The sequence below is a fragment of the Chiloscyllium plagiosum genome, chromosome 25 (assembly GCF_004010195.1).
Source record: "Chiloscyllium plagiosum isolate BGI_BamShark_2017 chromosome 25, ASM401019v2, whole genome shotgun sequence".
Taxonomy (NCBI): domain Eukaryota; kingdom Metazoa; phylum Chordata; class Chondrichthyes; order Orectolobiformes; family Hemiscylliidae; genus Chiloscyllium; species Chiloscyllium plagiosum.
The window spans coordinates 51448134-51475549 of NC_057734.1; the positions used below are offsets into that span (position 1 = coordinate 51448134).

The window sequence follows — 27416 nt, forward strand, 5'->3', positions numbered from 1 at the left end:
CCACACCCCTCCCACCACTTATTTGTCTGACAGATGTTGTGCTTTGAAAAATATTTGCATGCTTCAGCAAAGCACTCAGATTTTATTGGCCAACCAGTCACCCAGCTTTTCTGCTCCTTCCCTCTTTGTCAGCTGGAACTCAGTCAGTCACATTTGCTTGTAAAGTCAGGCTCATTTGGGAATTAAAACACAACAGCGAATGCTGGAGATTGGAAACAAAACAGAAATTTCTGCAGAGACTCTGCTGATATGGTAGCATCTGTGAGAAGAAAGGACAGGAGTGGGAATTTGTGCTTGGAGTCCGAGGAGATAGGAGAGGTGCTAAATGAATATTTTTCATTAGTATTTACACTGGAAAGAGACAATGTTGTTGAGGAGAACACTGAGGTACAGGCTATTAGATGAGATGGGACTGAGGTTCGTAAGGAGGAGGTGTTAGCAATTCTGGAAAGTGTGAAAATAGATAAGTCCCCTGGGCCGGATGTGATTTATCCTCAGATTCTCTGGGAAGCCAGGAAGGAGATTGCAGAACATTTGGCTTTGATCTTTATGTCGTCATTGTCGACAGAAATTGTGCCAGAAGACTGGAAGATAGCAAATGTTGTCCCCTTGTTCAAGAAGGGGAGTAGAGACAACTTTGGTAATTATAGAGCAGTGAGCCTTACTTCAGTTGTGGGTAAAGTGCTGGAAAGAATTATAAGATATAGGATTTATTATTAACTAGAAAGGAACAATTTGATTAGGGATAGTCAACACAGTTTTGTGAAGGGCAGGTCGTGCCTCGCAAAGCTTATTGAGATGGTTGAGAAGATGAATGAGGGTATAGTGGTTGATGTGGTGTACATGGATTTCAGTAAAGCGTTTGATAAGGTTCCCCATGGTAAGCTGTTGCAGTAAATATGGAGGTATGGGATTGAGGGTGATTTAGTGGTATGAATCAGAAATTGGTTAGCTGAAAGAAGACAGAGAGTGGTGGTGGCAAATGTTCATCCTGGTGTTCAGTTATTAGTGGTATACCATAAGGATCTGTTTAGGGGCCACTGCTGTTTGTCATTTTTATACATGACCTGGATGATGGCGTAGAAGGATGGGTTAGTAAATTTACAAATGACTCTAAGGTCGGTCGAGCTGTGGACAGTGCTGAAGGATATTGCTGCTTACAGAGGGACATAGATAAGCTGCAGAGTTGGGCTGAAAGGTGGCAAATGGAGTTTAATGCAGAAAAGTGTGAGGTGATTCATTTTGGAAGAAGTAACAGTAATACAGAGTACTGGGGTAATGGTAAGGTTCTTGCAGTGTGGATGAGCAGAAAGATCTCCGTGTCCATGTACATAGATCCCTGAAAGTTGCCACCCAGGTTAATAGGATTGTTAAGAAGGCATATGAACCATGGGGTTATGTTGCAGCTGTAGGAAACTATGGTGTGGCCGCACTTGGAGTATTGCGTACAGTTCTGGTTACCACATTATAGGAAGGATGTGTAAGTTTTGGAAAAGATGCAGAGGAGATTTATGAGGATATTGTCTGGTATGGAAGGAAGGTCTTCTGAGGAAAGACTGAGTGACCTGAGGCTGTTTTCGTTAGAAGGAAGAGGTTGAGAGGTGACTTAATAGAGATGTGAAAGATGATCAGAGGATTAGATAGTGTTAGCAGAGAGAGACGTTTTCCTCGGATAGTGATGGCTAGCATGAGAGGACATAGCTTTAAATTGAGCGGTGATAGATATAGGACAGATGTCAGAGGGGTAGTTTCTTTACTCAGAGAGTAGTAATGGCGTGAAACTCCCTGCCTGCAACTGTAGTAGACTCACCGACTTTAATGTCTTTTTAAATGGCCATTGGATAAACATATGGATGATAATGCAACAATGCAGGTTAGTTCAGCTTCAGGCTGGTTTCACAGGTCAGCACAACATTGAGGGTCAGAGAGCCTGGACTGTGCTGTAATGTTCTGTGTTCTTTGAAAGCAAGATAATATTTCGAGTCTGGCGATTCTTCATCAGAACTGTTAACAGCTCAGGAAAGGTGGTAATATATTGAAGTGACGTTTGTGGGAAGGGGTTGGTCTTGCACAAGGTGACTTACTTGCCGATTTACTTCCTCCAACCTCAGTATCCAAGGCCTCAGGCACACCTTCCAGGTGAAGCAGCAGCTTACCTGCACTTCTCTCAACTCATTTATTTCATTCACTGCTCAGAATGTGGTCTCCTGTATATCGGGGGAGATGAAACACAGATTTGATGACCGCTTTGCTGAACACCTACACTCTGTCTGTAAAACATGACCCAGAGTTTCCCACTGCCTCCACTTCAACACACCACTGTGTTCCTACACCAACATTTCTGTCCCAGATCTGTTGCAGTGTTCCTTAACGCAAGTTCAAAGAACAACACTTCATTTTCCACTTGGGGATTCTGTTTACTCTCTGCTCATTCCTGAAGAAGGGCCTGTGCCCGAAACGTCGAATCTCCTGTTCCCTGGATGCTGCCTGACCTGCTGTGCTGTTCCAGCAATAAAGTTTCAACTTTGATCTCCAGCATCTGCAGACCTCACTTTCTCCTAGTCATATGGGCAGACCAGTGGCAGATTGCATTTAACTCTGATAAGTGTAAGGTGATGCACATTGGAAGAAGAAACAAGATGAGGAAGTATTTAATGAATGGCAGGACACTGGGTAGCTTACAGGAACAGATGGATCTTGGGGTAATTATTCACGCATCCCTGAAGTCAGCAGTGCACATAAATAGGATAGCTAAAAAGGCATATGGGACACTTAGTTTCATCAATTGTGGCATAGAGTATAAGAGCAAGGTGGTAATGTTGGAGTTGTACAGAGCATTGTTAAGGCCACAGCTGAAGTATTATTTGCAGTTCTGGTCACGTCACTACAGGAAGGATGTGATAGCACTAGACTGGGCACAGAGGAGACTCACCAAGACGCTGCCTGGAGAGACTATATCGGCTTGGATTGTTTTTCCTTAGAATAGAGAAGACTGAGAGGGTACAAGGGGCATGGAAAAGGTGGATAGAGAGCAGCTGTTCTCTTTGGATGAGGGGTCAATTACGAAAGAACATCGTTTTAGGGTAAGGGGCAGGAGATTGATGGGATTTGGGAAAAAAAATGTTGCTCTCAGTGGGTGGTGGGAATCTGGAATGCAATGCCTGGACAAATAGTGGAGGCTCGGAGAAAGTGAACACTGCAGATGCTGGAGATCAGAGTCAAAAAGTGTTGCGCTGGAAAAGCACAACAGGTCAGGCAGCATCTGAGGAGCAGGGGATACAATCTTTCAGGCATAAGCCCTTCATCAGGAATGTGGATAGGCAAAGGGGGCTGAGAGGTAAATGGGAGGGGGGCTCCGGGCTGAAGGAAAGGCAGCTGGGAAGGCAATAGGTAAATGCGGGTGCAGAGTGATGGTGATAGGTTGGAGCGGAGGGTGCAGCGGATAGGTGGGAAGGCTGGAAATCTTACAACCTTTTAAAAAATACTTGGATAAGTACTTCAAATATAACATTCAATGATAAGGGACGAGTGCAGGAAATTGGGATTGGCACACTTTGAGGTAGTTGTAGTGGTGCAGACTGGATGGGTCAAATGGTCTTTTTTGCACTTTATGAATCTATGAATCTATTGATCTCATGAGGAAATTGCCTGAACGGGCAGGAGACAAAGAAGTGGGGATTATGGACATATACTCTAACTGGCACAATGTGACTAGTGATTCCTGCAAGGATTTATTTTGTCAACAAATATTTGTCAATATTTACTATATTTATTAATAGTATACATGATGGTTTTAGAAGATATGTATCCAAATTTGCTAATACACAAGGAATTTCTATGACCAGAAATGCTGCTGAGTTGCACGCCCATAACAAATTCCTCTGAACCAAAGTTATTCATCAAGTATCTCGAGACTTTCCAAAGGCCTAGGAAGAAGTATTTTCATCTCTCTTCCCTTTCCCTCTCCCCGATGCTCACTCTTTCTCATTCACTCTGTAAAAACCTCATTGAAAAAATGCACGGTTGATAAAGAACAGAGGTAATTTCTGCTACTGTTCAGGATTATACGACAGGAATAAATAAGAAGCAAAAGCGCTGCTTTTTAAATCAATACCTTTCTGGCATGAAAAGAATTCTTCATAGAGGATTTACTTTCACTCTGGACAAACTATTGAAAATGATATAAGGAAGCAGAATGCAGACTAACATAATTCACAGTTTACATTGTCAAATGGACAACGCTAAAGTTGTATTGAAAGTCTCAATAATCGTTCATTGTTTCGATGGCCAAAAATTGGTTTGTGACTGCTGAAGATTGAATGTAAAAAACAACCTGAAACTCCAGTTGTGGCTCACCTGGATGGAATCAATGTGAAACTGAATCTCAGATTTCACAGTTTGCAGCTTTCAAAGAAAAGCTGTATTCAAGTCATGTAAGTTGGGCAGTACTTAAGATTGCAGTAATTATCTTCACTGCAATCACACCCTATTACTTACTAGTGAATGCTGCTATAAATATGATATTGATGTTGACCGAGGAAAGGATTATGTGACTCCATTGCTCCTTGTGCTTGCAATAACCTTCTAATGCTCACTAATGAGGCCTCTAAGCAAGGTATCAGAGACCGTTGATAGCCAAAGAAATGTGATGTAAAATGTTCTGTTTTTTGAAGAAAAATAAGATGCAAACATTTGTGACTAATCAAATTAGATTTTTCAAATGCAGTTTTAGAAGGTAAAAGTTTAGCAAAGACATTTTTGTGTGATCTCTTACATCAGCCTCTCAACAAAAAGTATCAGATTCACAAATGAATAGCTATACAGTGATATAAAAGCAAATATGCCACATTTTAAGTGAAGATTAGTAGCTAATGTCCTTACAGCAGTTGCAGTATACTTGGAACAGATTTTGAAATTATTTTCCATTTTCTCCCTTCCTCACCTGAAGGTATTGAGTCTTGCCCGGACACGGTTCAATGAACTTCAGCAGTCCTCTGACACTATACAGTGCTGGCAGGCTAGTCAACAATGGGAGGCATCACACCAAAGCCTGACCATATCCTCAACCCAAATGTTGTCTGGAATTTTAAGATTACATTCTGTAAGTAGTGAACGTGGCTAAATTTAATGTGATGAATCTTCACATCCTTCTAAAATTCCAAACAACACCTAATAAAGAAAGAATGACTTAACTTATGATGTGTTGGACTGGGTTGGACAAAGTTAAAAATCAGACAACACCAGGTTATAGTCCAACAGGTTTATTTGGAAGTACTAGCTTTCAGAGTGCTGCTCCTTCATCAGGTAACTAGTGGGGCAGGATCATAAGACACAGAATTTATAGCAAAAGGTAACAGTGTCATGCAATTAAAACAATATATTGAACAAACCTAGATTGCTGTTAAGTCTTTCATCTTTTAGAATAGGTTGCAGGTTTCAGTTCATTATTATGTAAATCCCAGAACTTCTTTTAAGAAAGAAGGTTATCTCAGATTACAATAGGATCTTGACCAGTTGGGCCGATGGAGTTTAATTCAGATAAATGCGAGGTGCTGCATTTTGGGAAAGCAAATCTTAGCAGGACTTATACACTTAATGATAATGTCCTAGGGAGTGTTGCTGAACAAAGAGACCTTGGAGTACAGGTTCATTGCTCCTTGAAAGTAGAGTCGCAGGTAGATAGGATAGTGAAGAAGGTGTTTGGTATGCTTTCTTTTATTGGTCAGAGTATTGAGTACAGGAGTTGGGAGGTCATGTTGCGGCTGTACAGGACATTGGTTAGGCCACTTTTGGAATATTGCATGCAATTCTGGTCTCCTTCCTATCGAAATGTAAAAGAGACCTAAGGGGCAACTTTTTCACGCAGAGAGTGGTACGTGTATGGAATGAGCTGCCAGAGGAAGTGGTGGAGGCTGGTACAATTGCAACACTTAAGAGGCATTTGGATGGGTATATGAATAGGAAGGGTTTGGAGGGATATAGGCCAGATGCTGGAAGGTAGGACTAGATTGGATCAGGATATCTTGTTGGCATGGACAGTTGGACCGAAGGATCTGTTTCCATGCTGTACATCTCTATGATTCTGTGACATTCTTGAGATAACTTGAGGTTTTATTAAAAAAAAGGTGACATCTCAGCTCAAACAATGTATGTCTTGAGTCAGACTCGTTCCATTTCCAAAGTAGGAATTTATAAAATGTAATATGGATTGACTGCCTGCAGGTTGAGTGTGTTTTTTTTGAGCAAATTCAATTCTTATATGTATGTGTGTGTGAGAGAGAGAGAGAGTGTGTTTGCGTGAATGTGTGAGTGACTGTGACTGAGTATAAGCCTGTGAGAGTGTGTGTGCGTGGGTGAGAGTGTGGGGACTATATGTATTTGTGTCTGAGAGAGACACTCTCTGCATTTGCAGAATTGTATTTGCAAATGCATTCTATTTTTGATCTCCAATTTCAAATAATCTTCCTTTCCATCTCTGACTCCCTTCCCAATCCCTCTCCCTCCCTTCCACTCCTCCCTGCCACTAACCAGATTGATTTCTCCCATTGACCAACCAGGTCATACCCTCCATCTGTCTTCAGCTATCCCCATTTCATCACCCTGCCCTGCCATCCCCTTTATCTGCAGCTCCCCCGAAGATATGGGCCTCTCCAGAGGGGCGCCTTGGTTAGAGATTGGTCAAAAGAATCACTAGGAGTACAGTCTGTTTAAAGCAATGTTACCGGTTTAATAAATTAAGACAGCCTGGCACAGATTTGTCCAGCAACACAAGAGGTTAAAAACTTCTTTCTTCTGTGGAGAAATGAAGCAATTACATTTGAAAATTACACATTATTTATGTTTTTTAAGAGACAGCACAGCCTTAATTACAAGAAAAGATCAATCAAATGTAATAAGGTGACATGATTTACAGCAGGTTAATCCAATGATATTTCCTGAGAAACAGACTGTTCCACGCACAAAATCATCCCATGCTTGCTAGTCCAAGGTTTATTGCGAATACCAAGTCACTGTCTTATGATTCATATTATGAAAATTACATTATTTTCTCTTACCTCTAACCAACTCAGCAAAGCATCAGTTCAAGTTCAGTGTCAAAGAAAAATCTAAAGCTATTTTGTTATGTTGTTTTAAATTGAAAAACCATTTTGTGTGAATAAAAATCTACATATACTTGTTGCTTTTGACAATAGCCTAAGTTCAAATTATAGATCCTCACCCCTACACCCACCCCCAGTCCTGAAGAAGCATTGCATCCAAAACGTTGACTTCACCACCTGATGCTGCCTGGCTTGCTGTATTCTTCCAGCCTTCTGCTTGTCTACTGTTAATAATGATGACAAGCTTCCTGATTTTGCGTCTCCCCTAAATGGCAAGGTATTTTGAGTCTGATAGTTCTGGTTGAGGGAGTCAAGCTCAAAAAGGCAAGGCAAGCCAATGTAAGGCTGAGATGCTGTGTGTATCCAGGGAGGCTCTGAGTGAGTGAGTAGTATGATGGCATGTAACCAGGCCTGAAATGCACTCTGGTGCGGGCAATGCTAACTTTGTGAGCACAGACCAGTTGTTCTAGATTGGAAACTACTTGCACCACAACAAAATTGCTTTATTATTATGACTCAATATAAAATCCCATTAAAGTCTTGAAATATTGAATGGTTTAATCTCAGATCTTTGAATAGAAGGGTAACCTGTTTTACAGTAGTGCAGTTTCCAGATTAGATAATGTCTGTGAATCCAAATGCTCATTAAACCAAGCAACCATATTAGTGGCCATTTGAGTATTATAGATGGTCATTGACTAATAAAGCAGGTAATAACTTCTTTGAATGATGTCTGGGAAGATAATGGAGTGTTAAAAGATGCAGTTTTAGTCAACATGCCCACAGATGTATTTTCAGTGATCTCATATATGATGTTGCAAAACATGTTCTGTGGAGAATTCAGTTGCGCACAATCCAAAATTAGGTGCAGTTATCTTCGTTTGATTATTGAACTTGTTGTAGTTAGCAGAATCGGCCTGTAACAAGTAGTTGCCATTTACAAGCTATTTAACAACTTGCTTTTTAAATGAAAAATGTTTGTTCCTTGTGGTGGTTCAGTCATGAAATAATTTTAATCAAACAATTAGTTATGTTATATACTGCTGCCCATTACACGTTCATTTATATATATCGATCAAGTTATGGAAATGCTTCATTTTAGGTTAACGTTACTGCTTTTGCAATTTAAAAATATTTACAGTTCGCTGCTCAATTTTGTAATGAAGCCCTTAGCTTGTCTTCTAAATGATACATAAAAGGTTCAGCTAAATTAAAATTTGCTACAATTTTCAAGTCATAAAGCCAGTTTTATTTTTTTTTTAAAACTAGGGAGTTGTATTTTATTCTTTTCCACTGCTGGTAAAATAGAAGCAGGGACTGGATGAGACACTTAAGTGGCCATTAATTAACCACCACAGTTCAGGCAATATTGCAACATTTTCCAAAACATTTCTCCCCCCAGCTCCTGCTTCAAACATTATGTCAAAATTGCACATTATGTGCAACACTGCATCACTGTAGTGTTTCCCTCCTGTCCTCCTCCTCTAACCAAAATAAAATTGGGGGTTAGAGCGACATATTATTGGAAAATTTGCTAGTGGAAGGGTGAGTGGTAAGGCTTTGGCTTGAGAGGCTTCAGTGAGCAGTGCCTCAGCAAAAAGTACAGGTAAGCTCAGGTAAAGTCTTTTTAACTTTCCTCGTTAGTCTTCGAGCAGTTGAGATAGCAGTTAGGGCAGTAGCATGGTCGTCCTGCAGGATGCGGGAGCTCAGGTACACTTGCATTGTGCCTGATAACTGCACCTGTGGGAAGTGCACCCAGCTGCAGCTCCTGGGAGAGCATGTTAGGGAGCTGGAGCTGGTCGCACTTAGGATCATAGAATCACAGAATCCCTACAGTGTGGAAAGAGACCATTTGGCCCAACAAGTCCACACCTACCCTCCAAGAGTAATCCACCTAGACCCATCCCCCTACCCTATTACTCTATATTTCCCCTGACTGATGTACCTAACCTGCACATTTTTGGATTGTGGGAGGAAACTGGAGCACCTGGAGGAAACCCACGCAGACACAGGGAGAACATGCAAACTCCACACAGACAGTCGACCGAGGCTGGAATCAAATCTGGGTCCCTGCGGCAGCAGTGCTAACCACAGCCACCATGCTGTCCATCATCTGAGATGCTGAGCACATCATAGCTAAGAGTTTTAGTGAGGTGGCCCCACCTGAGGTACAAAGTAGCTGGGTGGCCACCAGGAAAGACAAAGGGAGTAGGCAGGAATCCTCTGTGCCCATTCCTCTTGTATACTATTTTGGATGCCATTGCGGGGGATGGCCGTTCAAAGAAAAACTGCAGTAGGCAGGTCGGTGGCACTACGACTGGCTCTAGGGCACAGCGGGAAAATGTAAAGGTAAACGAGACCTTAATGACAGGAGACTCGATAGTTAGGGGGACAGACAGGAGATTCTGTGACCACAAATGTGAATCCAGGATGGTGTATTTTGCCACCCAGGGTCCAGGATGTCTCAGAGCACCTGCAGAATGTTCTCAAAGGGGATTGTGAGCAGCCAGAGGTCATTGTGCACATTGGCACAAATGATATAGGTAGAAATAGGGATGAGGTTCTGCAGAGTGATTATAGAGAGCTAGGAGAAAAGTTAAAAACCAGACCCTCGATAATAGTAATCTTCGGATTACTTCCAGTGCCATGTGCTAGTGAGGGTAAGGTCAGGACAATTAGGCAGATGAATGCCTGGTTAAATAATTGGTACAAGGGAAGAAATTCAGAGTTTTAAATCATTATGATCTTTTCTGGGGCAGAGGCGACCTGTTCAAGAGGGACAGGTTGCACCTGAACTGGAGGGGGACCAATATCTTGGTGGCCAGATTTGCTAGTGCTGTAAGGGAGGGTTTAAACTAGATTGGCGGGGGGGTGGAATCCTCAGCAGCAAGGAGTAAAGTGCAAGGCTAGAAGGAGAAACAGTAATCAGAAATACAAAATTGAAGGGACTGGAACACGACGGGAGCGAGGAATGCCTGTTGGATTAAATTGCATCTGTTTCACTGCAAGAGGGCTGATAGGTAAAGCTGCTGAACTCAGGGCATGGATAGGTACGTGGGACGGGAGATTAAAGCCAATACAGAAACATGGCTAACGGAGGGACAGGGCTGGCAGCTTAGTGTGCCAGGATACCAGTACTTTAAGCAGGACAGAGATGGTGCAAAGAGGGGAAAGGGAATTGCATTTTTGACTGAAGTGAGCATCACAGCAGGAATCAGAGATTAAATAACTAAAGGATCAGCCAGTGAGGCTTTGCGAGTGGAGCTAAGAAATAAGAAGAGGATAGTGGCGTTGTTGAGATTGTATTATAGGCCCCCAAATAATGAATGGGACTAGAGGAACAAATATGCAGGGATATTGGAGAGACTTGCATAAGCAATAGGATTGTCATAGTAGTGGATTTTAATTTTCCTAACACAGAAACTGCCATAGCGTTAAAGGCTGAGATGGAGTGGAATTTTAGTGTGTTCAGAAAAGGCCTCAAGCAGTATATGGGCGAAAGTGGAATAGTGTCGGATAGGTGGGCTTCAGAATGGTTTCACAGATCGGCGCAACATCAACGGCTGAAGGACCTGTTCTGCGCTGTAATGTTCTGTATTCTATATAGAGGGTCCTACTCGGGAAGAGGCAAAACTTCGACCTAATCTTGCGAACATGACAGTGTGGGAGCAGTTTGGGACCAGTGGACATTGTTCTGTTAATTTTAAAATAGTTACGGAGAGGGTCAAAACTGGTCCACAGGTTCCAGTTCTAAATTGGGGCAAGGGGAGTTTTGATGGAATTAGACAGGAGCTTGTAGAGGGTTGATTGGAGTAGTTTGGTTGCAGGCAAAGGGACCTTTAAAAGTGGGAGGTCTTTAAAAGTGGGATCGCTAAAGTTCAAGGTTTGTATGTTCATGTGAGGGTGAAGAGCAAAGTTGCCAAGAATAGGGAACCCTGCATGACGAGATATTGAGACTTTGACCAGAAAAAAGGAGGCATGGCTCAGGCACAGGCAGCTGGGATCAAGGGAATCCCTGGAGGTATAAAGAGGATACAGGAGTTTACTGAAGAAGAAAATTGGAGGGGGGGGAGCACGAGAAAGCCTTGGCTGAGAAGATTAGGGTGAATCTAAAGAGGTACTTCGAGTATATTAAAGGAAAAAGAATAACTAGAGAGAGAATAGGACCCCTCAAGGACCAAAGGAATGTGAAACCGCAGGAGATCAGCGAGGTCCTCAGTGAATATTTCCCCTCTGTGTTTACCGTGGAGAAAAACATGAAGACTTGGGGAAGTTAATTGTGATAGTTTGGGACAGTCCATATCACAGTAGAGGAGGTGTTGGATGTATTAGAATGTATGAAAATGGATAGATCTCCTGGTCCTGACCAGATATATTCAAGAACTCTGCAAGAGGCTAAAGAAGAAATTGCAGATGCCCTAGCTGACATTTTTGTATCATCGTTAGCCACTGGTGGCGTCCCTGAAGACTGGAGGGTAGCGAATGTTGAGCTTATTCAAGAAGGACTGCAAAGAACTGCAGGCTAATGAACCTGACATCAGTGGTAGGCAAGTTGTTGAGAGAATACTGGGGGTTGGATCAGCCAACATTTGTCAGCAGAGATAGTCAGCACGGATTTGTACGCGGGAAGTCGGGTCTTTTAGTGTTTTTTGAAGAGGTCACCAAGAGGAAAGATGAGGGTAGGGCAATGGATGTGGTCTGTATGGACTTTAGTAAGGCTTTTGACAAAGTCCCACATGGCAGGCTAGTCATGAAGTTAGGTTGCATGGGATCCAGGGAGAGCGAGCTAATCGGATTCGAAATTGGCTCGATGGTAGGAAGCAAAGGATAATGGTTGCAAGTTGTTTCTCACGCTGGAGACCTGTGACTAATGGTGTGCGACTGGTTTTGGTGCTGGAACATTGGTTATTTGTTGCTTACATAAATGATCTGGATATGAATGTGCAAGGCATGATTAGTAAGTTTGAGGATGACACAAAATTAGGAGGTATCATTGATAGCAAGTAAAGGTTATCAAAAGTTAAAGAGGGATCTTGATCAGGTGGGGAAGTGGGCTGAAGATTGGCAAATGAAATTCAATACAGATAAGTGTGAGGTGTTACACTTTGGAAAGTCAAGCCAAGGTAGGATTGTACAGTAAATGGTGAGGTCCTGAGGAGCATTGTGAAACAGAGGGACCTAGGAGTACAAGCACGTAGTACCTTGAAAGTAGTGTCACAGGTAGACAGGGCGGTGAAGAAGGCATTTAGCATGCTGTCTTCATTGGTCAAGGCATTCAATATAGAAGTTTGAACGTTATGTTGCAGTTGTGTAAGTCATTAGTGAGGCCGCATTTGATGTATTTTGTATAGTTTTTGTCATCCTGTTATAGGAAAGCCATAATTAAAGTAGAACGAGTGCAAAGCAGAGTGCCAGGACTAGTAGAGCCGAATTATAAGGAGAGGTTGGCCAGAATGGGACTTTATTCATTGGACCATAGGAGAACGAGGGGTGATCTTGTTGAGATGTATAAAATCATTCGGGGCATAGATAAGATGAATGCAATCATCTTCTTCCCAAGGTTGGGGAATTGAAAACTAGAGGGCATAGGGTCAAGGTGATTAGACTAGACTAGATTAGATTAGATTCCCTACAGTATGAAAACAGGCACTTTTTTCATTAAGTCCACACCGACCCTCCGAAGAGTAACCCACCCAGACCCATTCCCCTACATTTACCCCGACTAATGTACCTATCACGACGGGCAATTTAGCATGGCAATTCACCTGACCTGCACATCTTTGGATTGTGGGAGGAAACCCACACAGACATGGGGAGAATGTGCAAATTCCACACAGACAGTCGCCCGAAGCTGGAATAAAACCTGGGTCCATGGTGCTATGAGGCAGCAGTGTTAACCACTGAGCCACCGTGCCGCCCCAGTGAGGTGAAAGGGGAAAGAATAAAGAAGGACCTGAGGGGCAACTTCTTCACGCAGAGAGTGGTGCGTTCATTGAACGGTTGCCAGAGAAAGTGATTGAGGTAGATACAGTAGGATCATTTAAAAAACTACATGGATGGGAAGGGTTCAGAGAATCATGGACCACGTGGGCAGTTGGCACGAGCTGAGTCTGGGATGATGGGCTGTTTCCATGCTGTATTACTGTATGACTGTATTGACCAGTAAGCTTAACATCATAGTAGTTACGGTACTTGAGAAGATTCTAGGGATAAGATGTACATACATTTGGAAAGACAGGGTTTGATTCAGAGTAGGCAGCATGGTTTTTTTGCATGAAAGATCATGCCTCACAAATTTGTTAGAGTTCTTTGACAAAGTGACCAGGAAGGTTGATGAGGGCGGGACACTAAGCGTAGTCAATATGGATTTCATTAAGGCCTTTGATAAGGTTCCACATGGTAGTCTGCTCTGGAAGGTTAGATTGCATGGAATCTAGGGGGAGCTAGCAAATTAGATACATAATTGGCTTGATGGTAGAAAGCAGAGGGTAATAGTGGAAGGATGTTTGTTGGACAGGAGGCCTGTGACTATTGGTGTGCCTCAGGGGTCAGTGCTGGCCCCATTTCTGTTTGTTATCTATATCAATAATTTGGATGAGAATGTACAAGGCATAATTTGTAAGTTTGCAGATGACACTCAAGTAAATGCTGTTGTAGACAGTGAGGAAGGTTATCAGAAATTTCAGCAGGACCTTGATCAGCTGGGGAAGTGGGCAGAGAAATGGCAAATGGAGTTTAATATAGATAAGTGTGAGGTCTTGCATTTTGGAAACTCAAATCAAAGTAGGAGTTTCATCGTGAATGGTAGGGCCTTAAGGAATATAGTGGAACAGAAGGACCTTGGAGTTCAGGTGCACGGTTCTCTGAAAGTGGAGTCACAGGTAGACAGGGCAGTGAAGAAGGCTTTTGACACACTGGCCTTCGTCAATCAGGGAATTAAGTCTCGAAGTTGAAAGTTATGTTGCACTTATACAGGACGTTGGTGAGGCTGCACTTGGCGTATTGTGTTCAGTTTTGGTCACCTTGCTAAAGGATGTTATTAAACATAGAACATAGAAAAATACAGCGCAGTACAGGCCCTTTGGCCCTCGATGTTGCGCCGATCCAAGCCCACCTAACCTACACCAGCCAACTATCCTCCATATGCCTATCCAATGCCCGTTTAAATGCCCATAAAGAGGGAGAGTCCACCACTGCTACTGGCAGGGCATTCCATGAACTCACGACTCGCTGAGTAAATAAACTCGAAAGAGTGTAGAAAAAATTTACAAAGGTGTTGCCAGGACTCTCTGGTCTGAATTATCGGGTGAAGTTGGACAAGCTAGGACTTTTTCTTTAGAGTATAGGAGACTGAGGGTGGATTTTATAAAAGTGTATAAAATCATGAGAGGCAGGGGTAAGGTGATGCACTCAGTCTTTTTCCCAGAGTTGGAGAATTGAGGACCAGAAGACATCAGTTTAAGGTGAGAGGGGAAAGAATAAAAGGGAACCTGAGGGGCAACCTTTTTTACACAGAAGGTGGTACACATATGGAATGAGCTGCCAGTGGACACAGTTGAGGCATGTACATTAGCAACATTTAAAAAGGTTTTGGACAAGTACATGGATGAGAAAGGTTTAGAAGGATATGGGCCAAATGCAGGGAAATGGGGTTAGCATTGATGGACAGTTTGGTCGGCATGGACCTGTTTGGGCCAAAGGGCCTGTCTCCGTGCTGTAGGACTCTATGACTCTGTGATCAGGTATTTAATGACAATCATATTTCTGCTCAGAAAGTGACAGCACAAAATCAGTATTAAACCCTATAGGCATTGAATAAATTGTAACTTGTATATCGCTGTGCAAGTCAATTTATTTTTCTGTTTTCAGCTGGAACCACAAGTGTTGCAGGACAAGGACTGGCAAAGAACTGTCATAACAATGAATGGGGTATGTTGCTATGTTAAAATGAAAGTAGTTGCACTGAGATAATGTATGACATTCTTTTTCTTTATCAAAAATGGTGTAAATGTGTTTGTATGGTGAGCATCAGGAAAATAAGTTAAAAATTAAAGATTAAAAATAACTAATGATCCCCTGGTGCTCACCTTCCACCCTACAAACCTCCGCATAAACCAAATCATCCGCCGACATTTCCGCACCTCCAAAAAGACCCCACCACCAGGGATATATTTCCCTCCCCACCCCTTTCCGCCTTCCGCAAAGACCGTTGCCTCCGTGACTACCTGGTCAGGTCCACGTCCCCTACGACCCACCCTCACATCCTGGCACTTTCCCCTGGATGGTTATAAATCCTATCTCTTATAACCTTTTCCATCACTTTACCAACAATTAAAGTGAGACTCACTGGTCTGTAATTACCAGGGTTGTCTCTACTACCCTTTTTGAACAAGGAAACCACATTTGCTCTCCTCCAGTCCTCAGGCACTATTCCTGTAGACAATGATGATTTGAAGATCAATGCCAAAGGCTCGGCAACCTCTTCCCTTGCTTCCCAGAGGATCTGAGGATAGATCCCATCCGGCCCAGGGCCCAGGAGAGGCTGGATAGGCTGAAACATTTTTTTCCCTGCAGCATAGTTGGCTGAGCTAGTCTTATAGAGGTTTATAAAATCACGAGAGGCGCAGATAAGGTGAATAGGTCAAGTCTTCTCCCTGGGTAGAGGAGTCCAAAACAAGAGGGCACAGGTTTAAAGTGAGAGGGGAAAGATTTAAAAGAGACCTGAGGAGCAAATTTTTCACACACAGGGTGGTGCATTATATGGAATGAGCTGCCAGAGAAAGTGATAGAGTCAACATTTAAAAGGCACATGGACAGGTATTATATTCATTGTGCGCCATGCCTCCAAGTTTGGCACCTTCACCATACTTTGAAATTGTACTCAATATTGCAATATTTACATTTTTCATTTAGCCCTATTAATACCCCTGAGGAACAGGTATCTACCATTTGCCAGTCCAAAAAAACTACTATTTACCACTACTGAATGTTTTCTCCTCTTAAACTGACAGTTTGTCCAAGTTGATACTGACTTTCCAATTCCATGAACCTCAATTTTGTTAACAGCTCATAAAACAGGCAGTTAGGAAGACAATAATCCTAGGCCTCCCGATACTTGCCTCTGACTCACTCTGAGCTTCAGGGTCACTTTGGGATCCCTGATTGGCACATGCAGTATTTAAACATTGATCCAAGGTTGCACTAACGAGAGCCTCTAGACCGTGCAACCTTCTCTCTACAATTTCCATTGCAGCCCAGGGATTTGGGGTGTGGGTGAGTGTGACAAAACCTCGAGGACATTGACATTGGCAATGGCATCCTTGGAGTAGTCCTAAATGTATAAAAATCAACTGCAAACAAGGAGCCATTGCTTTAAATGTTTCCCACATTTTATTTGCCACTGGAACTTATAGTCTATCATTCAATCAAGCTTGATCAGCTCTCCCCTCATTTGACTTTTAAGTTCATGATGCTTGTTCATCATTGGAATATGTCATTTTCAAACTTAATATGGAACTCATTCATATCACCTGTTTCCCAGCAGATCTTTTACGACAAGATGACTAATTAGCTTTGCCTCATTGCCCACTATTAGATCTAAAATATCTTTGTCCCAGTTGGTTTCTATAAACTATTGCTGCAGGAAAGTGTAACAAAAGCATTCTGCAACTAATCTTCTAGATCACCCTTGCCAATTTGATTTCCAACCTATATGAAGCTTAAACGCACCCATAATTTTAACATTGTCTTTGTCATCATTATATGGGGCGGCACGGTGGCTCAATGGTTAGCACTGCAGCCTCACAGCACCAGGATCCCAGGTTCGATTCCAGCCTTGGGTGCCTGTCTGTGTGGAGTTTGCACTTTTTTTTTTAGATTAGATTACATTACCCATACCCCTACATTTACCCCTTACCTAACACTACGGGCAATTTAGCATGGCCAATTCACCTGACCCTGCACATCTTTGGACTGTGGGAGGAAACCGGAGCACCCGGAGGAAACCCACGCAGACACGGGGAGAACATGCAAACTCCACACAGTCAGTCGCCTGAGTCGGGGGAGAACATCCAAACTCCACAGAGTCAGTCGCCTGAGTCGGGAATTGAACCCGGGTCTCTGGCGCTGTGAGGCAACAGTGCTAACCACTGTGCCACCGTGCCGCCCACATTCTCCCTGTGTCTGCGTGGGTTTCCTCTGGGTGCTCTGGTTTCCTCCCACAGTCCAAAGATGTGCAGGTTAGGTGAATTGACCATGCTAAATTGCCCGTAGTGTTAGGTGCATTAGTCGGAGGGAAATGGGTCTGGGTGGATTACTCTTCTGAGGGTCGGTGTGGACTGGTTGGGCCGAAGGGCCTGTTTCCACACTTGAGGGAATCTTAAAAAAAAAACTACTGTTCAAGACTTATCAACTATTCCCATCAGCTTTTTTTGATTTATTTCCTATATCCACTCATACTCTTTCTGCATCATGATGTTCTGAGCCAGTATCGTCCTCACTAATGTCTTTCTGATATCCTTACTATCAGGGCTACTACTCCTCCTTTGCCACTCTGAAATTTCTATTAAAATATTGCATATCCTTGGAATATTTAATTCCCACCTTAATCACTGTATCTCCTATGATGAAACCAAAATCAGTTATTTAAACAATTACCTCCTAGTGATTGTACTGAGCTCATGATGCTCCGTTTCAGCTGGCCATTCTCAGGGTCAGGTGGCCATCCTGCTCAAAATGACAATCCCATTTGCAGACTAAATGTGCTGCTCCTGGGACAGTTGAGGAGCACCTGTGGCTGACTCACATTTCCAATTGTTGGTAGGGTTTACTTGATAAAGTTTTGCTTTTATCTTACATGTCTCAACAAATTGATACACAATGAATTACAAAGGGTCATAGTGGGTAAAATAGCCTTGTACTTTAGAAATGGCCTGACCCTGTAAATATTGGAGCATCTGTCATGAATAAATAGGGGAACAGCATTCCCTCCACCTTCCCTTGTATGTGTTTTCTTGTTTGCAATTGGTTTTTGGGACTACTCTAAGGATGCCATTAATAATGAGGTTGTCCTTGCCAATGCCAGTGTCCTTCGGGTTTCACAACATGTCTTCCACCCCCAAACCCCCACACTCCCTCCATTATTCACTTTACTTTTCCACTCTTACAATCCACTCCACTGCCAGCAGTTGTAACATAAGCTCTGTTCATGACTCTGTTGGATGATTCTTGACTCTCAGTAGAATAGCTTTTCCCTTAGCTCCAATCTTTTGAAAACTAATACACAGAAGTGTTCTTTTTTATTAAGTAGCCCTCTGATTTAAGGGACCAAATCACCGCACAGTACAATTAATAATCAGTGTTAGCATTCAGCATCCCTAGATTACCTCAGTGTTGATTTGATAGCTGCAGAGTAAGGCTCCTTTGATAGTGAGACAAACATTCTGTTTATACTAGTGTATCATTTCTATTTTCACTAACAGAAATTAGCTTTCCAAAAAATCAGGTTCCTGCCAATTCTATAGACTTTGTGATCAAACATTCTGGGAATAGGAGTAAAATTTTCTAAGTTACTGTTGTTCGGACCCCTGCAGTCAACCATTAATATGACAGATTTGCTTCTCATTTCATTTTCTCTAATTGGCTGAAATTAAATCGAGGTAATGGATAAGAAAAGATAGTGTCTAGCTGTTTCTTTTGCTGTAGTACCAGACTGATGATTCCATATGCCCAAAAGTTAGTAAATAGCGTAGATTGTTTAATAAACCTGTGTATTCTTAGTATTCTGCAGTATCGCTTTTTACAATATGTCCAAAGATCAGTAATGTTTTCTCTTCCCTAGATTGAGGTGAAGTTATCAATGAAATTCACCAGTCGGGAGTTCAGTTTGAAACGGATGCCATCTCGAAAACAAACTGGAGTCTTTGGTGTAAAGATTGCAATCGTCACCAAGTGAGTAAAGTATCACCTGTCAATATTACTGTACGCTTCCACATTACAAACCTGCTATGGTTTAGTGAAGAGATGGACCATAACTTTTCAAAACCACAGGGTTCTGATCAGCTGTTTTCAGGAGGTTTGCCAGAATTGGCCTTTGTGTCTCAGGCTAAGGAGAAGAAAGTTCAAGCAGGGTTTCCCACTCCTGATCACTATTTAATGTCCCAGATTAGGGTGTTCTTATGTTTGGTCATCAATTAAGAACCAGATAGAGAATGCCTGCACTGCCCTCTGTAATTGAACAGCTGAATGTTTGACTTCACCTATGAAGAACAACCACTTAAAGGAGGTCAAAGAGAAAGGGAAGTAAACGTAAAGTTGCCATAGTCTCAGAGGACCACAAGGCTGCTCTCTGATTTGAGAGAGGCGACTGGTGGTGAGTTTAACGTGAGGGTTACCATGCCTCAAGTGCGTCGTGAGGTTGAGAAGGCAAGGCCTTCATGGTGACCTCATCCAGTGTAGGAATTGAACGCACACATTGGCATCAGTCTGCAATCCAAACCATCCATCCACCCAACTGAGCTAACCAATCCCCAGTAAAGAAAAGGAGAAATGTTGGAAGGGAACAAGAATTGCATCCAGCAGAAGCTGAAAAGGGGAAGAATGTAGAACTATAATCTCAGATTTATGTAGTCAGAAATTTCAGACCATATAAAGATCAGAACTTACACTGGGATCGTGTCAATATAACATTTACTGGTGCAGAATGTTGGCCAATTTCTTCCTCCTTGTTACAACAAAAGACTATTCGTCTAGTGGTAATAACTGTGCTCATGAATCACAGACAAAAATGTTTTTTATAATAATATGCAAATCAATTAATGATAATATTACACTTGCATAAGTGTACTACAGTGTAAAATGAAGAGACAATATGACATGCAAATCATACAATATGGATCCCAGGTCTGGACTAATCACTTGTGGTTTAAAGCTGCTTGTATGTATGTAGTTCCCAACTAATTCCAATCATTAAAAAAACCACACGCCCAATATCTAGCTGGAGAAGTACCTGGGGTGAAAAGGGGGAAGCCTGTTATTGTAATCCATATATCTATCAATTAGGAATGATAGTCTACTAGGAAAGCTTGAGAAGTTAGAATCCAAATTAAAAATATAACATCAATGGCAGTAACTTCTGAATACTGAGCCATAAAACAATTAGTATAGGGAGAAACAAATAAGAGGATTAAAAGCATGGTTGAAAGAATGGTGCGGGAGGCAGGGGTTTTCATTGGTGATTGGCATCAATTTGGATGAGGTTGCAGAGGTGCAGTTTGATGGTGAGAAGATGCAAGAAAAAATTATGGTTAGGGTTCAAAATCAACAAGAGAAATGTCAAGACTCTATAGTAGATTTTAGGTAAGCATTCCTGATGAAGGACTTGTGCTCAAAACATTGACTCTCCTCCTCCTTGAATGCTGCCAAATCTGTTGCGCTTCTCCCAGTGCCACACGTTTCGACTCTGACTCTTTAGCATCTGCAGTCCTCACTTTGTCCAAGTTGCAAAGTAGTGTGGGAAAGGTCGAAAGAATAACAAGAGTAGTCAAGCATTAGAGGTTACCACAATTAAAGTTGAAAAATGGGAGAGCTAAAGGCACCATCTTTGAATGTAGAAGGTACTCTCAGTAAATTAGATGAAGCATAATACAAATAAAAGTTAATAGATATGATCTCGTAGATGTTGCAGAAGCATGACTGACATATTGGCAACTAATACTCTCAGCTACTTAACTTTTAGAAGAATTAGGCAAGATAGAAATGGAAGAAAGAGAATACATTTTAATAAAGGATAGGGTAAATACCGTGGAGGGGAAAAATCTTGGAAAATCAAAAGTAAATTAGTTTAGGTGGAGATAAGAAATAAGGGACAAAAGACTTGTTGGGAGTTCTTTATGTGCCTACACAGTTGTAACAGCATATGTAACATAGGATAATATGGTAACATTAGATAACTTTAATCTTCATATAGATTAGGCTAATGAAATTTGAGGAAATAGCACGGAGGGCGAGATAACAGGGTATATGGAAAATATTCTTCGACAGCAGAATGTAGTGGAACCACACAGGAAACGATGTTTCGAAGTTAGTATTGTGCAATGTAAAAGAGTTAATTGCTTAGTAGTAAAGTGGTTTCTAAAGAAGAATTACTGTAATATGATCAAATATTGTACTGAATTTGAAAACAATTTAGTAAGTCCAAAATTTCAAACTGCATAAAGTACGAGGGAAGATGTTGACTGTAAGATTAGGAAAGTCTAATAAAATAAATGAAGCAATAATAAATAAATTTATAAAAATGAGACCTGAAACTTCCAAGAGAAACGTGGTCCAACTGTGGCTACTGAGGTAAAAACAATGACTGCAGATGCTGGAAACCAGATTCTGGATGCTGCCTGAATTGCTGTGCTCTTCCAGCACCACTAATCCAGAATGTGGCTACTGAGGTGTTAAACATGATATTAGATCAAGGAATGAGACATTTATAGGAAGTCCCCAGGTTACAAACGAGTTCCGTTTTTAAGTCTGTTCATAAGTGGAATTTGTATGTAAGTTGGAACAGTTACGTGTGGTTCACATCTAACATCAATTAGTCAAATATTTGTCTTCGTATAAGTACAAGTTGACAATCCTTTATCCAAAATCCTGAAATCCGAAAAGCTCCGAAATCCGGGGTTTTTTTTCCTGAACTTTTTTTTCTCAATAAGCGTGTAGACATTTAATTTAACTCCACACCCACTTGACCCACGCCACTCAGGCGTGACGTAGCAGTGTGGCCCAGCACTGGCAGGCATCAATGCTGTCTCAGTGTTCGTAGTAATCAAAGTTGCGTCTGCTGTCCAGTAATTTTACTTTTGGTAATGTTTTCTTAATTTTACTATGAAAATGTCATTTAATCCTTTATCCAAAAAATTGCAAGATCTGAAAGACAGCTGGTCCCGAGGATATCAGATAAAGGATTGTCTACCTGTACATATTTAATGTAAAACATCTTAAATATAATAATACAGTAATAATAATAAATGTAACTCCAGTACAGTATTTATAATTGAGAGAGAGAGAGAATGTGTGTGTGTACAGGTATAAAAAGCATTAAAGAAACATCTCTTAAACTGTTTAGATAGAAAAGAAACGATAATGATTAAAGGTTAATACTTACTGTTGTTCCATTTGATGTCTTGCATGCCGGAAGGGGCCTTAATTAATAATTAAGATGACTTTATTAATTGGATGATGAGCCTGGTGTTGGAGAGGATGGCCTTGGTGCTGGAGAGTCAGGGTCTGGTTCTACTGCTGGAGAGTGTGGGTTTACTTCTGAAGTCAGTTTCTTAAAGTAAACATCAAGGGTGGCTTGAACAGAGCTTTTCTTTTTCTCGTTATAAATGGCCTTGTAGCAGCTGAGACCATCGGTACTATCCAGCAAACTTTGGTGAACCTCTCTGCATTAGGATCTTGCTCCTTGAGCTTTGCCATCCCTGTTTCAATGAGATGAAAGGCCTCAGCTAACTCCTTCGTCAACAACTTCTTGCGTTCTGGGGTTTCTAGGTCCTGGCCTCCTTCCTCAAATGCTTTCTATTACTCCAGCTCCATGAGGTCCCCATTGGTCAGTTCTTCAGCATGGGATTCAAGCAAGTCTAAGACATCATCTTCAGTGATGTTTACCAAGATCAACCACAGCTTGCCTGGCTTTGGCAATGTCCTCAGCTATAAACTCTTTAAAATCATCTGTGAATTGGCACAATTTGTTCCAGACTCCTTTCACTTCCTCTCAAGAGTCTGTAATGTTTTTGATGCCATCGTAGATGTTGTAATTCCTCCAGAACTCATTGCATCTACTTGGGTAGTCCTGACTACTTGTGAGAAGGTCAGGAGTAAATAGTAAGCCTTAAAGGAGGCTATGATTCCCTGATCCATTGGCTGAAGTAGTGATGTGGTGTTAGGTGGTAAAAAGACGACCTTTACATTGGCGTGAAAGTCATCTAAAGTGCTTGATGTATCACAACAAGAACAGAAATTACTGGAGGAACTCCACAGGGTTGGCAGCATCTCTGGAGAAAGGAACAGAGTTCATGTTTTGAGTCTGGTATGGCTGCTGTCTGGAATGACTCTTCTCCAGAACTGAAAACTGCCAAACTTGAAACATTAACTCTCTTTCTTTCTCGATGCTACCAGATCTGCTGAGTTTCTCCAGCAATCTACATTTTTGTTTGTTTAAGATCTTCAACATCTGGAGTTCTTTGTCTTATTATAATAAAATGTAATACTTAAATTTAATAAAATTATAATATTGTTTATAGTAAAACATTTGTGATGTTTCAAAGAATAATAAACCTAAGAGGAGGATTTTAGCATTCTGCAATGGAGGATCCAGGTATTGAAGGAAAGGGATAAGATAGTATTAGAATAGACCAGCAAGCGATGTAAAACAGAATGTAAATGGTTCAATTTGTATGTAAGTTGGAAGAAGTGAGTGAATGTCAATTGGTCGCACAGAGGCAGGAGAAATCATAATCAGGAATCAGAAAATGATGAGATGTTTTCTTCTTGGTAGAAGAAACAAAACAATTTCAGAAATAATGAAAAGCAGGGCCCTGGCAAGAATGAGGGACTTAAATTCGTACTAATAAAGTATTGCTAGATAAGTTAATTGGACTAAGGGTGAGGGTTAGGACTTTTAGATTCTGCCAGGAAGAGGCAGGGGGCAAGCAGTTGTGTGCTAAAATTATTCCTCATGACCTGTGTGCTAGTTTACTTCCTCATCACTATTGATCGGCTTCATCAAGATGGGAGATATTGGGCCCAGGCAAACCGCCCAATTCGAGAATTAACTCAGAGAAAGTAAAGACTGCAGATGTTGGAGATCAGGGTCAAAAAGTGTTGTGCTGGAAAAGCACAGTGGTCAGGCAGCATCTAAGGAGCAGGAGAGTCGACGTTTCGAGCATACACTCTTCATCAGAAATTCTATAATTAAGTCAATTGAAGTTGTTAAGGAGCTTGTTCAGAATTGTTGGGAGAATTAGGAGTTAATTGGTATATGTGAGTTGCACACTGGGTCAGAAGTATACCCAGTGCTTTGAGCTGGCACAATTATGGCTGTCAGTCATGGCTATATCGTCAACTTAGGTAGGCAGTGGTTTTGCACTGGTTCCAGGGTGTGAAAAGTTATTTGGGAAGGTGGAAATGTGGAAATGACACTACAGTTAGACCTGAAGGACTGAATGGCCTCCTCCTGTTCCTTGCTCAACTGTTTGTAGGACATAGAACAGTACAGCACAGTATAGACCCTTCAGCCCTCGACGTTGTGCTAACCTTTTATCCTACTCTAAGATCAAACTAACCAACATACCCTTCATTTTACTATCATCCATCTGCCTATCCAAGAGTCGCTTAAACGTCCCTAATGTATCTGACTCAACTACCACTGCTGGCAATGCATTCCACACACCCACCACTCTGTGTAAAGAACCTACTTCCTTCCCTAAACCTTCCTCCACCTTAAAATTATGCTCCTGCCCTGGGAAAAGGTCTCTGGCTATCCACTCTATCTATGCCTCTTATCATCTTATACACCTCTAACAAGTCACCTCTCATCCTTCTTTGCTCCAGTGAGAAAGCTCCCTCCACCTTTCTTCATAAGACATGCTCTCCAGACAGGCAGCATCCTGGCAAATCTCCTCTGCACCCTCTCTAAAGCTTCCAAATCCTTCCAATAATGAGGCGACCAGAACTGAATACAATATTCCAAGTGTGGTGTAACCAAGTGTGGTTGCGAACGAGACTCCCAGATGATACGTTGCCTTCCAAAATCTGCTCCTCTGTGCCTCTGTTGCCATTGGGGGATCTGTAGAAAACTCCTAATAAAATAACTGCTCCTTTCCTGTTTTAGAGCTGTAGCATAATCTCGCGGCTCTTAAACTCAATTCCCCTGCTCATGAAAGCCAACACATCATATGCCTTCTTAACAACCCTATCAATTCAGGTGGCAATTTGGAGTTATCTATGGACATGGACCCAAGATCCCTGTGTTCCTCCACACTGCCAAGAATCCTGCCTTTAACTCTGTAATCTGCATTCAAATTCGACCTTCCAAAATGAGTCACTTCATACTTTTCCAGGTTGAACTCCATCTGCCACTTCTCAGCCCAGCTCTGCATCCTGTTGATACCCTATTGCAACCTACAACAGCCCTCCACACTATCCACAACTCCACCAACCTTCATGTCATTTGCAAGCTTACAAACCCACCTTTCCACTTCCTCATCCAAGTCATTTATAAAAATCAAAAAGAGCAGAGGTCCCAAGACAGATCCCAGCGGAACGCCACTGGTCACTGAGCTCCGTACTTTCCATCTGCTACCACTCTCTGTCTTCTTTGGGCCAGCCAATTCTGTATCCAGACAGCCAAGTTTCCCAGTATCCCATGCCTCCTTACTTTCTGAATGAGCCTATCATGGGGAACCTTACTAAAATCCATACACACAACATCCACTGCTCTACCCTCATCAATGTGTTTTGTCACATCCCGAAAGACTTCAATAAGGCTTGTGAGGCATGAGCAGCCCCTTACAAAGCCATGCTGACTATCTCTAATCAAACTATGCTTTTCTAAATATTCATAAATCTTGTCTTTCAGAATCTTCTCTAATAATCTGCCCACCACTGACGTAAGACTGACTGGTCTGTAATTCTCAGGGTTATCCCTTTTTCCTTTCTTGAACTAGGGAATAACGTTTGCCACTCTCCAGTCATCTAGTACTATTGCAATGGACAGTGAGGATGCAAAGATCATTGCCATAGGTGCAACAATCTCTTCCCTCACATCCCGCTTTAACCTCTGGTATAACTCGTCTGGCCCAGGGAACTGACTTATCGTCATGTGTTTCAAACGTTCCAGCAAATCCTCCTTCTTACCATCAACCCATTGGAGCATATCAGCTTGTTTCACGTTGTCCTCACAAACGACAAGATTCTTCTGACGAGTGAATATTGCAGCAAAGTATTCATTAAAGACCTCCCCTACCTCCTTCAACTCCAGAGTTCTCTCCTCTGTCCCTGATCAGCCCCTACCCTTACTCTGGCCATCCTCTTGTTCCTCACATAAGTGTAGAATGTCGTGGGGTTTTCCTTAATCCTACCCACCAAGGCTTTTTCATGCCCATTTTTAGCTCTCCAAAATCCATTCTTAAGTTCCCTCCTGGCTACTGTGTACCCTCGAGAGTCCTGCCTGATCCTTGCCTCCTCAGTAAGCTTCCTTCTTCCTCTTGACTAGATATTCCACACCTCCAAGGTTTCTTCGCCGAACCATCCTTGCCTCTGGGACAAACCTATTCAGCACTGGCAGCAAGTGCTTCCTAAATAATCTCCACATTTCTGTCATGCAGTTCCCTGAGAACATTTATGCTCCATAGTTCCTACCTAATAGCATTGTAATTCCCCCTCCCCCAATTAAATACATTCCCATACCATCTACTTATATCTCGCTCCATGACTATAATAAAGGTCAGGGAGTTGTGATCACTATCACTGAAATGGTTTCCCACCAAGACATCTGACACCTGACCTGGTTCATTGCCAAGCACCAAGTTCAATATGGCCTCCCCTCTAGTCGGCCTATCTATATCTTGAGTCAGAAATCCTTCCTGGATTCACCTCTGACAAAATCGGCTCCATCCAAACCAATGACACTAAGGGGGTTCTGATCAATATTAGGGAAGTCACCCATGACAACAACCCTATTACTTTTGCAGGAGAGTGAAAGTAACAGGAGATTCAGTGGTTAGAATAACAGACAGGAGATTCTGTGGTTGCGAACGAGACTCCCAGATGATACGTTGCCTTCCAAAATCTGCTCCTCTGTGCCTCTGTTGCCATTGGGGGATCTGTAGAAAACTCCTAATAAAATAACTGCTCCTTTCCTGTTTTTGACTTCTACCCATACTGACTCAGTAGACAAACCCTCCTCGATGACCTCACTTTCTGCAGCTCTGATACCATCCCTGATGAGCAATTCCACACCCCACCTATTTTGCCTCCCTCCCTATTCTATTTGAAATATCTAAACCCTGGCACATCCAACAACCATTCCTGCTGTATGATATCCAAATCTCCATAATGACCACAACATTCTAGCTCCAAGTATTAATTCACTCTCTAAGTTTATAATCCTTATTCCTGACACTTCTTGCATTACAATAGACGCACTTTAACCCATCACACAGACAGCAACTTTGCCCAATTAACTGTCTGTCCTTCCTAGCTGCACGCTGCACCAGCTACCCCACCCTCTGATCTGTGGTTCTAGTTCCCATCCCCCTGCCAAAC

At 42.0% G+C, this 27416-nt stretch overlaps 1 protein-coding gene across 2 annotated transcripts in view; it reads left to right on the plus strand.

Annotated features, from left to right (window-relative positions):
• The window catches only part of LOC122562879 (breakpoint cluster region protein-like), a 477748-nt gene that overhangs the window by 384121 nt on the left and 66211 nt on the right, over nt 1–27416 (plus strand). The window contains exons 17-19 of one of the 2 annotated variants that reach the window (XM_043716188.1): nt 4949–5101; nt 14970–15029; nt 18940–19049. In XM_043716188.1, the coding sequence (XP_043572123.1) occupies nt 4949–5101; nt 14970–15029; nt 18940–19049 (323 nt within the window). The remainder of the gene's footprint in view (nt 1–4948; nt 5102–14969; nt 15030–18939; nt 19050–27416) is intronic. The other variant, XM_043716189.1, reaches the window with a different exon arrangement.